Raw genomic sequence first — 16265 nt, forward strand, 5'->3', positions numbered from 1 at the left:
ATCGGCTTTTTAATATATCTGCCAAAAAGCTGAAAAAACCCCAACTTGCAAAACCTTTCATTTGACCTTTCGGAAGGACCAAACAAAAGCCGTGATAATCAAAAGGTAAATTTTCTTAAAATAAACACCACTTACACTGCCGTTCAAAAGTTTGGGGTCACTTTGAAATGTCCTTATTTTTGAAAGAAAAGCACTGTTCTTTTCAACGAAGATCACTTTAAACTAATCAGAAATCCACTCTATACATTGCTAATGTGGTAAATGACTATTCTAGCTGCAAATGTCTGGTTTTTGGTGCAATATCTCCATAGGTGTATAGAGGCCCATTTCCAGCAACTCTCACTCCAGTGTTCTAATGGTACAATGTGTTTGCTCATTGCCTCAGAAGGCTAATGGAGGATTAGAAAACCCTTGTACAATCATGTTAGCACAGCTGAAAACAGTTGAGCTCTTTAGAGAAGCTATAAAACTGACCTTCCTTTGAGCAGATTGAGTTTCTGGAGCATCACATTTGTGGGGTCGATTAAATGCTCAAAATGGCCAGAAAAATGTCTCGACTCTATTTTCTATTCATTTTACAACTTGCGGTGGTAAATAAAAGTGTGACTTATCATGGAAAACACAAAATTGTCTGGGTGACCCCAAACCTTTGAACGGTAGTGTAGCTGATCTCGAATCAGTAGCCTTGGCGAACCATGGGGTGAATTTCGTTTATCTTTTTATCTGCCGATTATCTTCCGATACTACGAAGTTATAACGAGGTTTCTCTTATTTCGTTTCTGGTTCTGACTGGTTCCGAAGTTTATCCAGAAGTAGAACGGGTAATCGAACTCAATCAGGATAAGTGCTGATTGGTTACGACGTTTTGCTATTGTTACTCATTCTTACAACACGATGACACAGTGGCTTCGCCACTCGTTCGTGTTCTTTTAATAACGCCAGATCAGCTGTTCGTATCGCAAGATCACGATTCACTGTTCTGGTGATTTTGTAATGCGTATGCACAGTGCACTATTCTTACAACACGATGACTTGAGGGGTGTTCACACGGCAACTTTTACTCCGGTGTAGCACCGGGGCTGCCCCGGTAGAGCGTTCACACGGTACAAAGTTATACCGGTGTAGACCCTGAAAGCTGCTGTAGACGGCGCAAATCTAACCCTGCTCGGGAGGTGGTTTAAGAAATTTACTCCGGAGTAAATGCTAGTTTGCGGGGCAGCACCGATTATAAAATGGGACGTCTGAATGCTACAGGGGTAGACTCGCTACGCGTGACGAGAGTTGATTACATACGGGCATTGCATAATTTGCATCCTGGTATTTTGCGCTTCCAAAATGGCGAATATCAACAACAACAGAACTGCGTGTCTTCCAGTGTTGCCAGATTGGGCGGTTTTAAGTGCATTTTGGCGGATTTGAACATATTTTGGGCTGGAAAACGTCAGCAGTACCTGGCAACACTGGTGTCTTCATCCACGTTGTTTTCCCGGCGCTTGGTGATGCCATGACAACCGGGAAAAGGAAGTACATTTTCACGCATGCGCGTATTTCATTTCCGCATTGTTACTATCGTATAGCGCGGTCGCAAAAACTGCCGTGTGAACACAAATGGGGCTGCACCGGTGCTAACACGCTTCTCTGTAGTAAGCAGGTTTGTGACATGTGAACGCTCCACAAAATTTACACCGGTGTAAGATATATCGCAACAAAAGACATCGGTGCAGCATCGATGCAAATATGTGCCGTGTGAACACCCCTATAGTGGCTACTGCCTCGCTTTGTCTCTATGAGGCAGCAGCCTCAAAAAATTGTAACGTGCAAGTGTGCTAAATGAACTCACATTTCTTGTTAAATGCGTTCCACTTTACTAAGAGTAGGTTCACTGTATGAAAGCGTCCCAGCACTCAGGAACGAACCCGTGTTCAGGAGTGATAAAGGCTTCATTAGGCCTTCACTCTGTTCAGATGTTAAACTTCCTTGTTGATAAACTATTTAAAAAAAAGAAAATTCTAAATGATATCATTATCATGAGCTTTAAAGCCAGTAATGCAGTTTGTTTGTCTGACAGTTCAGCTGACCTTTACTGTTTCGAGCACATAGCTCTTCACATCCTGTGTGATCAGGTCGCACGTAGACAGCTCTAATTAAAGGTGTGAACAGGGTCACGTGTTCCAAAGACACATTGAGCTCCGATCACTCAGACCACATACATATAAGGTCGCGTTCTTTTAGCAGTGTGTACATGAATGTGTACGTCGTGGGCCACGTCGAAGGACTGACTGTTGAACCGATGTCCTCTACATAAGCAGAAGTGCACATTCATTCGCGCACAAACAGCGTTATATTAAAGTGTAACGATTTTAAGTTTTGATTTATTCTTCTGTTAACTTCCACAGGAAGTACATTGCTGCGTCCCGCCAGTTAAAAAGCAACGATGCGTTTGGTCTTTGTTAACGGAAATGGTGTACGTGTTTGTTTAAAAACATAGCAGGGAAGTGAGATCAATCACAAGTGGTCAGTTGAGATGCGTTCATTCTACTGCCAGGTATGAAATGACGTTATTAGAGCTGTCCACTTGTGGACACGTGGTCATGCTGTGCTCTTCGGTCTCGGAGAAGCATCTTCATCTTGTGTTGGTTTTAAAAGAAGACGGCCTTTCGATTTCATAAAATCAGTGAAATTGAGTTCCCTCTGAAATGTGGTCATTGTGATATATGTTTTACAATCAGGGTACAAAGTTTGTGTCACAGGGGTCCAAAATTCAAATTGATTCAAATTGGTTCTTGTGCCAGTTTTTAAGTGAAGGACAAGTTCAAGAACAGATTTCAGGTAATTTTTTGACAGATGTGTGTATGGTAGTTTTGTGTAATCTGCTATAAGATAAAGAAGATTAAGTGTAGCTTTAAGCAGGGCTGGGAGAAACAAATGAAGTGATTCTCGGAGAGGACTTTTTTTTTGACAATTCAGAATCCACTACTTCCATAGTGCTTTTAAATATAAGGCTGTAAGCTTTGTGTTAGTTGTCTCTAATATTTATGTCCCAATATCTTGACCACATTTTAGGATGAAAATAATCATTTTAGATATGTTATTTTATATTGAAAATTTAGCTGTCTCGGAGAGGACATTTTTTTAACACAATTCCGTACTAATTTGATCAAAATAGTCTGAAAACTTACTGGCGTTCAACATTAAAACTTAACTATGTTTCCAATGATATGGAACCAAATATGTGTTTTATGGTATAAAGAATGATTTAAGTGCATCCCTTTTGGAGCTACCTGTGGTCAAAAAAGCACTTTCTCTAAATGACACGAGTAATTTTGCTAAATATGACACATATTGCCATACATTCACCAAAAATAACGTTATCACCAATTTTTTTTTGCATGGTAAATAGCGCTATCACAGGGCTACAATAAACAACCAAGTTTATTTAGTCAAGCCTTTTGATATTGAAGAAGATAAGTGTTAAATGTGATTTTAGCTTGCGTACCCTGATTGTAAAACAACCCATATGTTTATTTCTGTAATATCTTAAAAAAAAAAAACCCAGACCATTCTGTGGCTGGGAAGTGATTTAATTTGACAGGATTCCACAGAAAATAATGTGCATGAAATCGCTCGCTTCGCGCAGTCAAGCAGACCGAGGAAGTCCGTGTGTGCGCGCGCGCACAGGTTTACCTTTGACCGTGCACTGACAGTTCCATCATTCTGTTGCTAAACGAACAGCTGATCACACCGAGGTGCTCGCTGACCCCTGATATTTATTTATTAGTTTGGTCCTGCGTTGCATTTCCTTTGCATATAACATCATCTTTTTTTTTTTTCGCGGTCCGGTTTCCATCAAATCCTGCGGTCTGATTGGCTGGTGAGCAGGTCCGTATCCTACGATACGGACCCTGGATACGGACCTCTGGCGACTCGCTCGTTCACAACAGCAACAGTCATAGTAGCAATTTTTGTCAACATTTATTTTCACATTTCTCAGGAGAATAGCATTAATTTTACAGCATGGATAGCGATAACGACAGTGTTCACAGCGAAAGCGAGTTTTACTACCCTGAGGAAGAAGAAATAAAAGAAAACATTTCAGGAGAAAGCTAAAAACCTCTAACTGTTGCTAACGCCGAGCAAAAACATGGCTGAATCCTGAATGACTCCTATTTGTATAAATAGGGGACGACACAGGCGCCAATATTTTTTTTCCTGCCATGGAAGTGCACTTGTATACCGAGGAGGAAGCCATTTGCATTACAGCCGTGAATGAGGATTCAAAATGGCGGCTCGGCTCGGTTTTCCCTTTCGGGCGCTCTCGTTTTCTGTTAGAATTTGGTAAAGAAAAAAATAAATATATTATTTACCAGCTTAAGGTTGGTCCGTATGGTGAAATACCGTCACCTCAGCCTTGAATACTGACCTCGGCCCAGAGGGCCTCGCTCAGTACTTTCAAGACCTCGGTCACGGTATTTTATGATACGGACCGACCTTAAGCTGGTAAATAATATAATTATTTTTCGCTTTCCATTACTGTAGTTGATCTTTCACATTTCATTCGCACACTCGTGTCCTCCATTTTTCTCTCCTGTTTCAAAGTGTATCCCACAATGCTTTGCGTGAACGGGGAAAGCCCACCACGTCATGCATGACATGGTCTCTTGTATTGCGTCATGGTGAAGCAGGAAAAATAGCGGAGAATTTAGGGCCACGTGGAGATGAATTCATTAATTGTTCTAGTTAAAAAGAAACTAATAAAGTTGGAAGTCTATGATTCAAATTCAATAGCTTTTGGTCCACTAAATAAAAATAATTGGGTGTTGGGAAAATTCTTTTCATGGCCTACACTTGAAAAATCTGAAAGGCAGTACAGCTTTAACTCGGAGTTATGATCGTAAGTGCCAGTGTTGCGTAACTGTTAAAATGGCATTTAGGTCACTTCAAAATATTGCATTACATTTGCAGGCATTTAGCAGACACTCTTATTCAGAGCGACATACAACGAGTGCAAAAGTCAGGTACATGAAATACTGAACTTCTAGACAAGTTCTAGCGACAACAGTGTAATATTCCATTGAAGTATCAATAGTCACAAAGCCAAGCAGTGTGGGGAAATAAGGCCGGACCAACAACTTTTGCATTCGTCCATCTTTGCTTAAAAAGCATCAATTTGTAATCCAAAGAGACACATGAGAGACACGAGCCAGAGAGAGACACATGGGAGAGAGAAAGACGCACACACGAGAGAGACGAGTGAGATGAGACACATACGAGAGAGAGGCGAGAAAGACGGGGAGAGAGAGGCAAGCAAGACGAGAAAGACAGGGCGAGAGAGGCAAGCGAGATGAGAGACGCGAACGAGACGAGAGAGAGACGCGAACGAGACGAGAGAGAGACGCGAACGAGACGAGAGAGAGACGCGAACGAGACGAGAGAGACGCGAACGAGACGAGAGAGAGACGCGAACGAGACGAGAGAGAGAGACGCGAACGAGACGAGAGAGAGACGCGAACGAGACGAGAGAGAGAGACGCGAACGAGAGAGAGAGACGCGAACGAGAGAGAGAGACGCGAACGAGACGAGAGAGAGACGCGAACGAGACGAGAGAGAGACGCGAACGAGACGAGAGAGAGACGCGAACGAGACGAGAGAGACGCGAACGAGACGAGAGAGAGAGAGACGCGAACGAGACGAGAGAGACGCGAACGAGACGAGAGAGACGCGAACGAGACGAGAGAGAGAGAGACGCGGACGAGACGAGAGAGAGAGAGACGCGGACGAGACGAGAGAGAGAGACGCGAACGAGAGAGAGAAACGAGACGAGAGAGAGACGAGAGAGAGAGACGCGAACGAGACGAGAGAGAGAGACGCGAACGAGACGCGAGAGAGACGCGAACGAGGAGAGAGAGAGACGCGAACGAGGAGAGAGAGACGCGGACGAGACGAGAGAGAGAGACGCGGACGAGACGAGAGAGAGAGACGCGGACGAGACGAGAGAGAGAGACGCGGACGAGACGAGAGAGAGAGACGCGGACGAGAGAGAGAGAGACGCGGACGAGAGAGAGAGACGCGGACGAGAGAGAGAGACGCGAACGAGACGAGAGAGACGCGGACGAGACGAGAGAGAGAGACGCGGACGAGACGAGAGAGAGACGCGGACGAGACGAGAGAGAGAGACGCGGACGAGACGAGAGAGAGAGACGCGGACGAGACGAGAGAGAGAGAGACGCGAACGAGACGAGAGAGACGCGGACGAGACGAGAGAGAGAGACGAGACGAGAGAGAGAGACGCGGACGAGACGAGAGAGAGAGACGCGGACGAGACGAGAGAGAGACGCGGACGAGACGAGAGAGAGACGCGAACGAGACGAGAGAGAGACGCGAACGAGACGAGAGAGACGCGAACGAGACGAGAGAGACGCGAACGAGACGAGAGAGACGCGAACGAGACGAGAGAGAGAGACGCGGACGAGACGAGAGAGAGAGACGCGGACGAGACGAGAGAGAGAGACGCGAACGAGACGAGAGAGAGAGACGCGAACGAGAGAGAGACACGAGAGAGAGAGAAACGAGACGAGAGAGAGACGAGAGAGACGCGAACGAGACGAGAGAGAGAGACGCGAACGAGACGAGAGAGAGAGACGCGAACGAGACGAGAGAGAGACGCGAACGAGAGAGAGAGAGAGACGCGAACGAGGAGAGAGAGAGACGCGAACGAGGAGAGAGAGACGCGGACGAGACGAGAGAGAGAGACGCGGACGAGAGAGAGAGACGCGGACGAGACGAGAGAGAGAGACGCGGACGAGACGAGAGAGAGAGACGCGGACGAGAGAGAGAGAGAGAGAGAGACGCGGACGAGAGAGAGAGACGCGGACGAGAGAGAGAGACGCGAACGAGACGAGGGAGAGAGACGCGAACGAGACGAGGGAGAGAGACGCGAACGAGACGAGGGAGAGAGACGCGAACGAGACGAGGGAGAGAGACGCGAACGAGACGAGGGAGAGAGACGCGAACGAGACGAGGGAGAGAGACGCGAACGAGACGAGAGAGAGACGCGAACGAGACGAGAGAGACGCGAACGAGACGAGAGAGAGAGACGCGAACGAGAGAGAGAAACGAGACGAGAGAGAGACGAGAGAGAGAGACGCGAACGAGACGAGAGAGAGAGACGCGGACGAGACGAGAGAGAGAGACGCGAACGAGAGAGAGACACGAGAGAGAGAGAAACGAGACGAGAGAGAGACGAGAGAGACGCGAACGAGACGAGAGAGAGAGACGCGAACGAGACGAGAGAGAGAGACGCGAACGAGACGAGAGAGAGAGACGCGAACGAGACGAGAGAGAGACGCGAACGAGAGAGAGAGAGAGACGCGAACGAGGAGAGAGAGAGACGCGAACGAGGAGAGAGAGACGCGGACGAGACGAGAGAGAGAGACGCGGACGAGAGAGAGAGACGCGGACGAGACGAGAGAGAGAGACGCGGACGAGACGAGAGAGAGAGACGCGGACGAGAGAGAGAGACGCGGACGAGACGAGAGAGAGAGACGCGGACGAGACGAGAGAGAGAGACGCGGACGAGAGAGAGAGAGAGACGCGAACGAGGAGAGAGAGAGACGCGAACGAGGAGAGAGAGACGAGGAGAGAGAGACGCGAACGAGACGAGAGAGAGAGACGCGAACGAGACGAGAGAGAGAGACGCGAACGAGACGAGAGAGAGAGACGCGAACGAGACGAGAGAGAGAGACGCGAACGAGACGAGAGAGAGAGACGCGAACGAGACGAGAGAGAGAGACGCGAACGAGACGAGAGAGAGAGACGCGAACGAGACGAGAGAGAGAGACGCGAACGAGACGAGAGAGAGAGAGACGCGAACGAGACGAGAGAGAGAGAGACGCGAACGAGGCGAGAGAGAGACGCAGACGAGAGAGAGACGCGAACGAGGCGAGAGAGAGACGCGAACGAGGCGAGAGAGAGACGCGAACGAGACGAGAGAGAGAGAGACGCGAACGAGACGAGAGAGAGAGAGACGCGAACGAGACGAGAGAGAGAGAGACGCGAACGAGGCGAGAGAGAGACGCGAACGAGACGAGAGAGAGACGCGAACGAGACGAGAGAGACGCGAACGAGACGAGAGAGACGCGAACGAGACGAGAGAGAGAGACGCGGACGAGACGAGAGAGAGACGCGGACGAGACGAGAGAGAGAGACGCGAACGAGAGAGAGACACGAGAGAGAGAGAAACGAGACGAGAGAGAGACGAGAGAGAGACGCGAACGAGACGAGAGAGAGACGCGAACGAGAGAGAGAGAGAGACGCGAACGAGGAGAGAGAGAGACGCGAACGAGGAGAGAGAGACGCGGACGAGACGAGAGAGAGAGACGCGGACGAGAGAGAGAGACGCGGACGAGACGAGAGAGAGAGACGCGGACGAGACGAGAGAGAGAGACGCGGACGAGAGAGAGAGAGAGACGCGGACGAGAGAGAGAGAGAGAGAGAGACGCGGACGAGAGAGAGAGACGCGGACGAGAGAGAGAGACGCGAACGAGACGAGGGAGAGAGACGCGAACGAGACGAGGGAGAGAGACGCGAACGAGACGAGGGAGAGAGACGCGAACGAGACGAGGGAGAGAGACGCGAACGAGACGAGGGAGAGAGACGCGAACGAGACGAGGGAGAGAGACGCGAACGAGACGAGGGAGAGAGACGCGAACGAGACGAGGGAGAGAGACGCGAACGAGACGAGGGAGAGACGCGAACGAGACGAGAGAGAGAGACGCGAACGAGACGAGAGAGAGAGACGCGAACGAGACGAGAGAGAGAGACGCGAACGAGACGAGAGAGAGAGAGACGCGAACGAGACGAGAGAGAGAGAGACGCGAACGAGACGAGAGAGAGAGACGCGAACGAGACGAGAGAGAGAGACGCGAACGAGGAGAGAGAGAGACGCGAACGAGGAGAGAGAGACGAGGAGAGAGAGACGCGAACGAGACGAGAGAGAGAGACGCGAACGAGACGAGAGAGAGAGACGCGAACGAGACGAGAGAGAGAGACGCGAACGAGACGAGAGAGAGAGACGCGAACGAGACGAGAGAGAGAGACGCGAACGAGACGAGAGAGAGAGACGCGAACGAGACGAGAGAGAGAGAGACGCGAACGAGACGAGAGAGAGAGAGACGCGAACGAGGCGAGAGAGAGACGCAGACGAGAGAGAGACGCGAACGAGGCGAGAGAGAGACGCGAACGAGGCGAGAGAGAGACGCGAACGAGACGAGAGAGAGAGAGACGCGAACGAGACGAGAGAGAGAGAGACGCGAACGAGACGAGAGAGAGAGAGACGCGAACGAGGCGAGAGAGAGACGCGAACGAGACGAGAGAGAGACGCGAACGAGACGAGAGAGACGCGAACGAGACGAGAGAGACGCGAACGAGACGAGAGAGAGAGACGCGGACGAGACGAGAGAGAGACGCGGACGAGACGAGAGAGAGAGACGCGAACGAGAGAGAGACACGAGAGAGAGAGAAACGAGACGAGAGAGAGACGAGAGAGAGACGCGAACGAGACGAGAGAGAGACGCGAACGAGAGAGAGAGAGAGACGCGAACGAGAGAGAGAGAGAGACGCGAACGAGGAGAGAGAGACGCGAACGAGGAGAGAGAGACGCGAACGAGACGAGAGAGACGCGGACGAGACGAGAGAGAGAGACGCGGACGAGACGAGAGAGAGAGACGCGGACGAGACGAGAGAGAGAGACGCGGACGAGACGAGAGAGAGACGCGGACGAGACGAGAGAGAGACGCGAACGAGACGAGAGAGAGACGCGAACGAGACGAGAGAGAGAGAGACGCGAACGAGACGAGAGAGAGAGAGACGCGAACGAGACGAGAGAGAGAGAGACGCGAACGAGACGAGAGAGAGAGAGAGACGCGAACGAGAGACGTGAACGAGACGAGAGGGAGAGAGACGCGAACGAGACGAGAGGGAGATAGACGCGAACGAGACGAGAGGGAGAGAGACGCGAACGAGAGACGCGAACGAGACGAGAGGGAGAGACGCGAACGAGACGAGAGGGAGAGCCGCGACAAGTAAACAAACATTGCGCCTTAGTCTGGAAAACGCCAATTCGGATCGTTTTTGCACCGTCTGGCGGTGTATCTACTATGATTGGAATATTTTTGGAGTAATTATAATGTATTTGATGATCAGACACATTGTCACGTGGTGTTGCTGGGATGTTTTCACGGAGAAACGATCGTTTTAAGAGATTGCATGTTGTGCAGTAGCATATAAGTGCATGGCCTAAGTGTGACTTGGGGTTCAATCGGCATTTCGGTAAGAGGGCGCATGCCGAGAGTAAGAGGGCGCAGCGCCCCTGTTACCCGGTTTAGACGAAAGCCTGTTGAAGAACAGTTGTGTTCTATTTCTTATTGTGGTGATGCCTTTATTAGTATGTTGTGTGGAAGGATAATGTGTGGGTGTGATAACTAGTACATTTATGGATTAGTTGGTATACTTCAAGTTGTAGTAGCCCGTAGTGTCAGGGCGAGGGGGATGAAAGACCCGTGGAGGGATCATGGAATGATGATAACTTTGCTGCAGAGAAGGATCTGTGAAGACTGAAATTAAAAATAGAGTGAGAGAATAAAGAATTACAGTAATGCTATGAGTTGTAAAGCTAGATATGATGTAAATATAGGCATTATTAGGTTGAGAATGGAGGCTTGTGTATTTGCAGAGAATATTTCTAAATTGCAGAAGGGCAATTCCATGTAAATGTCAACCTCACCATGCAAAAATAAAGCAACATGTAATACATCAAAACCCCTCCCAGAGATCTCACCTAGGCCTGTATTTTACAGATGTGAATAAGTTGAACCAATTTGTCACAAGAATTGTTCCCTTCGCCTTCACTACTTTAGCTAAGGACAATCGAGAATTTGGTGATTTCAGTGCATCCAGTTGAGTACTTTTTCAACAACCAAAATATGATACATATATTCGCCCACAGCAATGTTCAGCATCCTTTCAGAACGCAATGGGGTTATTGAAGCAAACTGTAAATGAGGTATACGATTTCGCATTTCATTGTCACCGTGGAGCCGTGTTGATGCGACACCGATTTACAGGACAGGCACTGTCATGTCCGTAACATTTTTTTTGAAAAAGTTCTTATTATACATCCATATGAAATGCAACACAGAACACACTCTGCGCAAAACTAATTCATTTTGAGTTGATATATTAAAATAATTATATTTTCTGATTTTCTGAACGGGCGGCACGGTGGTGTAGTGGTTAGCGCTGTCGCCTCACAGCAAGAAGGTCGTGGGTTCGAGCCCCGGGGCCGGCGAGGGCCTTTCTGTGTGGAGTTTGCATGTTCTCCCCGTGTCCGCGTGGGTTTCCTCCGGGTGCTCCGGTTTCCCCCACAGTCCAAAGACATGCAGGTTAGGTTAACTGGTGACTCTAAATTGACCGTAGGTGTGAATGTGAGTGTGAATGTTTGTCTGTGTCTATGTGTCAGCCCTGTGATGACCTGGCGACTTGTCCAGGGTGTACCCCGCCTTTCGCCCGTAGTCAGCTGGGATAGGCTCCAGCTTGCCTGCGACCCTGTAGAAGGATAAAGCGGCTAGAGATAATGAATGAATGAATCCCTCTATCAAATGGATATCTCCATTTCGACATTAGGTTTACAATTTCACAGAGTTTGATAAAAATGTACAGTCACCCAAGAAAAGTGATACTTTTTCTGTCACATCCATAACGCATCTTTTATTGGCATTTTCTGGCATGCCCTAGATGTACTATGGGAATTGTTCTTGTTCTATCACTTCTCCAGTATGGTACAGCCTTAAAATATGCAACACCTGTTTAAATACTGGGAGACAATAAAACATGCACTGGGTCATTTGTTGCCATTTTGAGTTCAAGTGTCACGTCCATAACGCTGGAATTGCTCAGAACAAAATTTTGACATTCTGCAATATTGCAGAACACTGGAAAAAAAAAGTATTTTGACCACTGTATGCTTTGCAGGATGTAGATTTATATTTTAAGAGTTTTTATTTTCTTCTATTTTCTAAGTTCTAGTCCAGCAGATTTTAGTCCGAATGCCAAATGATCTCACCATGTCTAGTTTTGAGTCGTTTTAAAAGTCTTACAAAGTTACTTGGACTCTCGTACTCAAAATTTTAACTCTATTATGTAAGAATAGTTGTATTGTTAATTACTACATTTCTTATAGACTTATTATAAACATGGTATAAAAATAACCGTTGCTGACCTAATGTTTCATGAGTGTTATTATAGTACCTGTATATGAGGACCAGTAAGTTGTAACCAACTGGAACATCCTTGGCCCCCCCCATACTTTTTTTTTTTTTCTAGTTATGGAACTGACCTGTGTGCGCTACTGTTTTCTTGGGTAGAACTTTATGCATGTTGTTCTTGAATCTTCTGACATTTTTCTTGTAAATTATATTCAATTTGTAGTGTAATTAGCAACTCGTGTCGAGTGTAACTTGGCCTTTGAAGATCACAAAAATGTGCCTGGAGACAGCCGAGAAGCCATCTGCAGGCGTCTAAAGCCCTTCAGCTTCCCCGGACACATTGTTCCGGGCCTTTGGCCTGTTATTTGGACAGGCTGAAATTTGGACAGACAGATAACATTTCAGACTTGTCTGTCCTGTGACAGTCTGCTTAAAATTCCTTATTTCCCACACTGGCCATGGAAACAAACCAACCATACAAGGTACAACTAAATAGAGAACTCAAACAGCTAACCCCAGGGCTAGACCGTACACAGCCTGGGTTGGTCAAGACCGAAACGCAGTTACACAGTGGGCAGGGGAGAGGTGCAGCTTGAAAAGGTGAGTCTTCAGTCTGTGCTTGAAGGTGGTCAGGGAGTCGGCAGTTCTGGCCTCAATGAAGGTCATTCCACCAACGGGGAACCAGGACAGACAGCAGGTTTGAGCGGGCTGAGCAGGAGTGGAGAGGAGGAGGAGGATGGGCCAGGTGACCAGTAGTAACGGAGTGTAGGGGCGGGTCAAGTCAAGTTTATTTGTATAGCGCTTTTAACAATAAACATTGTCGCAAAGCAGCTTTACAGAATTTGAACGACTTAAAACATGAGCTAATTTTGTCCCTAATCTATCCCCAATGAGCACTCCTGTGGCGACGGTGGCAAGGAAAAACTTCCTCAGACGACATGAGGAAGAAACCTCGAGAGGAACCAGACTCAAAAGGGAACCCATCCTCATTTGGGCAACAACAGACAGCCTGACTATAATATTAACAGTTTTAACATGAAGACAGTTTTGTTGATGTTGTAACTCTTCATTGATGGAAACTTGAGTGCAAAACTGTTCATGACAACTGCAGTCCTAAAGTTAGCAAGTTAACTGCAGTCCTCAGCCATAAAAGCATTACTGTAAGAGTCCAGAGCGTCCTCCAGGTGTAACCCTCAACTGTCCTCATGGGGCCGTCCTCCACAGGAGCGGTGCGATAAAACTCCGACCAGACACAGGGCACCAGGATGGATCAAGCAGGTCTGAGGGGCAGAAGAGGCCAGCATCTCAATCCCAGGATCAACATGTAACTCAGAGGGACAGATTGGGGGGGGGGGGAACAGGTGGATCAGACTCTGGAGGTATGCTGGTCCTAACCCCTTGAGAGCCTGGTAAACGCGCACCAGTGTCTTAAATTTGATACGAGCTGCAATAGGTAGCCAGTGCAGGTCAGCAAGCAGAGGGGTGACCTGGGAAGAACATGGGAAGTTGTAGAGCAGGAGTCTGATGGCAGATGTTGGAAGGCCAGCAAGGACCTGTCGAAATACAACCCCCTTTTTTAAAAAATTGTTTGTTCTTTCTTATTTTGTTTAAAAACAGCACTGTTTGTGATCATAATCAAATGTACGACTTGTTGCTTTGTTCAGGGATAAACACGAGCCGGAGCGGCTGGCTCTGAACGGATTAGCAGACACCACTGTGGCCATGGAGGTGACATAGCCTTCCCCTGACAGGGCACTGATGAGACGCTGGAACCTGTACGTGGACCTACATCACATAGTAGCATATCAGACATTTGTGAATATTCTGTGTGTACATTTTTTTTTTTTTTTGTAAAATTGGAAACTATCACTACCTTGTAAAATAGTCTATTTGTATCATTAGGTGTCATTTGTTACTTGAATCCTTGATCTTGTCTTCATGCTTTTGCACTTGAAAATCCAGCCAATGGCAAAAAAAAGTGCATCAGGAAGTGCAGGGATCATGCATGAGTCCAAATCATACCTTCTTGTTTTAACTATTTATTTTGCCATGTTTACATTTTTGTATCTTGTACAAATAAATCAGATTTTTGTCACAAAACATGGATAACCAGGACAACTAGTGTGTCACGTCTCTGTTTGTTTCTTTTTATTTGTTCGTTTGTTTATACAACCCCAATTCCAAAAAAGTTGGGACAAAGTACAAATTTTAAATAAAAACGGAATGCAATGATGTGGAAGTTTCAAAATTCCATATTTTATTCAGAATAGAACATAGATGACATATCAAATGTTTAAACTGAGAAAATGTCTCATTTAAAGAGAAAAATTAGGTGATTTTAAATTTCATGACAACAACACATCTCAAAAAAGTTGGGACAAGGCCATGTTTCCCACTGTGAGACATCCCCTTTTCTCTTTACAACAGTCTGTAAACGTCTGGGGACTGAGGAGACGAGTTGCTCGAGTTTAGGGATAGGAATGTTAACCCATTCTTGTCTAATGTAGGATTCTAGTTGCTCAACTGTCTTAGGTCTTTTTTGTCGTATCTTCCGTTTTATGATGCGCCAAATGTTTTCTATGGGTGAAAGATCTGGACTGCAGGCTGGCCAGTTCAGTACCCGGACCCTTCTTCTACGCAGCCATGATGCTGTAATTGATGCAGTATGTGGTTTGGCATTGTCATGTTGGAAAATGCAAGGTCTTCCCTGAAAGAGACGTCGTCTGGACGGGAGCATATGTTGCTCTAGAACCTGGATATACCTTTCAGCATCGATGGTGTCTTTCCAGATGTGTAAGCTGCCCATGCCACACGCACTAATGCAACCCCATACCATCAGAGATGCAGGCTTCTGAACTGAGCGCTGATAACAACTCGGGTCGTCCTTCTCCTCTTTAGTCCGAATGACACGGCGTCCCTGATTTCCATAAAGAACTTCAAATCTTGATTCGTCTGACCACAGAACAGTTTTCCACTTTGCCACAGTCAATTTTAAATGAGCCTTGGCCCAGAGAAGACGTCTGCGCTTCTGGATCATGTTTAGATGCGGCTTCTTCTTTGAACTATAGAGTTTTAGCTGGCAACGGCGGATGGCACGGTGAATTGTGTTCACAGATAATGTTCTCTGGAAATATTCCTGAGCCCATTTTGTGATTTCCAATACAGAAGCATGCCTGTATGTGATGCAGTGCCGTCTAAGGGCCCGAAGATCACGGGCACCCAGTATGGTTTTCCGGCCTTGACCCTTACGCACAGAGAGTCTTCCAGATTCTCTGAATCTTTTGATGATATTATGCACTGTAGATGATGATATGTTCAAACTCTTTGCAATTTTACACTGTCGAACTCCTTTCTGATATTGCTCCACTATTTGTCGGCGCAGAATTAGGGGGATTGGTGATCCTCTTCCCATCTTTACTTCTGAGAGCTGCTGCCACTCCAAGATGCTCTTTTTATACCCAGTCATGTTAATGACCTATTGCCAATTGACCTAATGAGTTGCAGTTTGGTCCTCCAGTTGTTCCTTTTTGTACCTTTAACTTTTCCAGCCTCTTATTGCCCCTGTCCCAACTTTTTTGAGATGTGTTGCTGTCATGAAATTTCAAATGAGCCAATATTTGGCATGAAATTTCAAAATGTCTCACTTTCGACATTTGATATGTTGTCTATGTTCTATTGTGAATACAATATCAGTTTTTGAGATTTGTAAATTATTGCATTCCATTTTTATTTGCAATTTGTACTTTATCCCAACTTTTTTGGAATCGGGGTTGTATATGAGAGGAGTTTCAACATGATTTGTTATCTTTGTTACATTGTAGATATATTCAGTGTCAGATCGGATGATGACGTGGATCATATATAAGACTTTTCAGTACTGGTAGTAGTGCACCATGCTGATTTTAATTTGTGCTGCAGCATATTCAATACTTGCGTGGGAGTGGGAGTGCTGTTTAAAAAAAGAACAAGTTAAAGGGTCAGAAAGCATCGTGATTAAACACCAGG

At 46.9% G+C, this 16265-nt stretch overlaps 1 protein-coding gene across 1 annotated transcript in view; it reads left to right on the top strand.

Annotated features, from left to right (window-relative positions):
- epc2 (enhancer of polycomb homolog 2 (Drosophila)) overlaps positions 1 to 14378 on the top strand; it is a 43183-nt gene extending 28805 nt beyond the window's left edge. The window contains exon 14 of the mRNA XM_060929262.1: positions 13925 to 14378. Within this exon, the coding sequence (XP_060785245.1) occupies positions 13925 to 13997 (73 nt within the window). The 3' untranslated portion in view covers positions 13998 to 14378. The remainder of the gene's footprint in view (positions 1 to 13924) is intronic.
- Positions 14379 to 16265: the final 1887 nt, after the last annotated feature.

The sequence above is a fragment of the Neoarius graeffei genome, chromosome 9 (genome assembly GCF_027579695.1).
Source record: "Neoarius graeffei isolate fNeoGra1 chromosome 9, fNeoGra1.pri, whole genome shotgun sequence".
In the NCBI taxonomy this organism is placed as follows: Eukaryota; Metazoa; Chordata; class Actinopteri; order Siluriformes; family Ariidae; genus Neoarius; species Neoarius graeffei.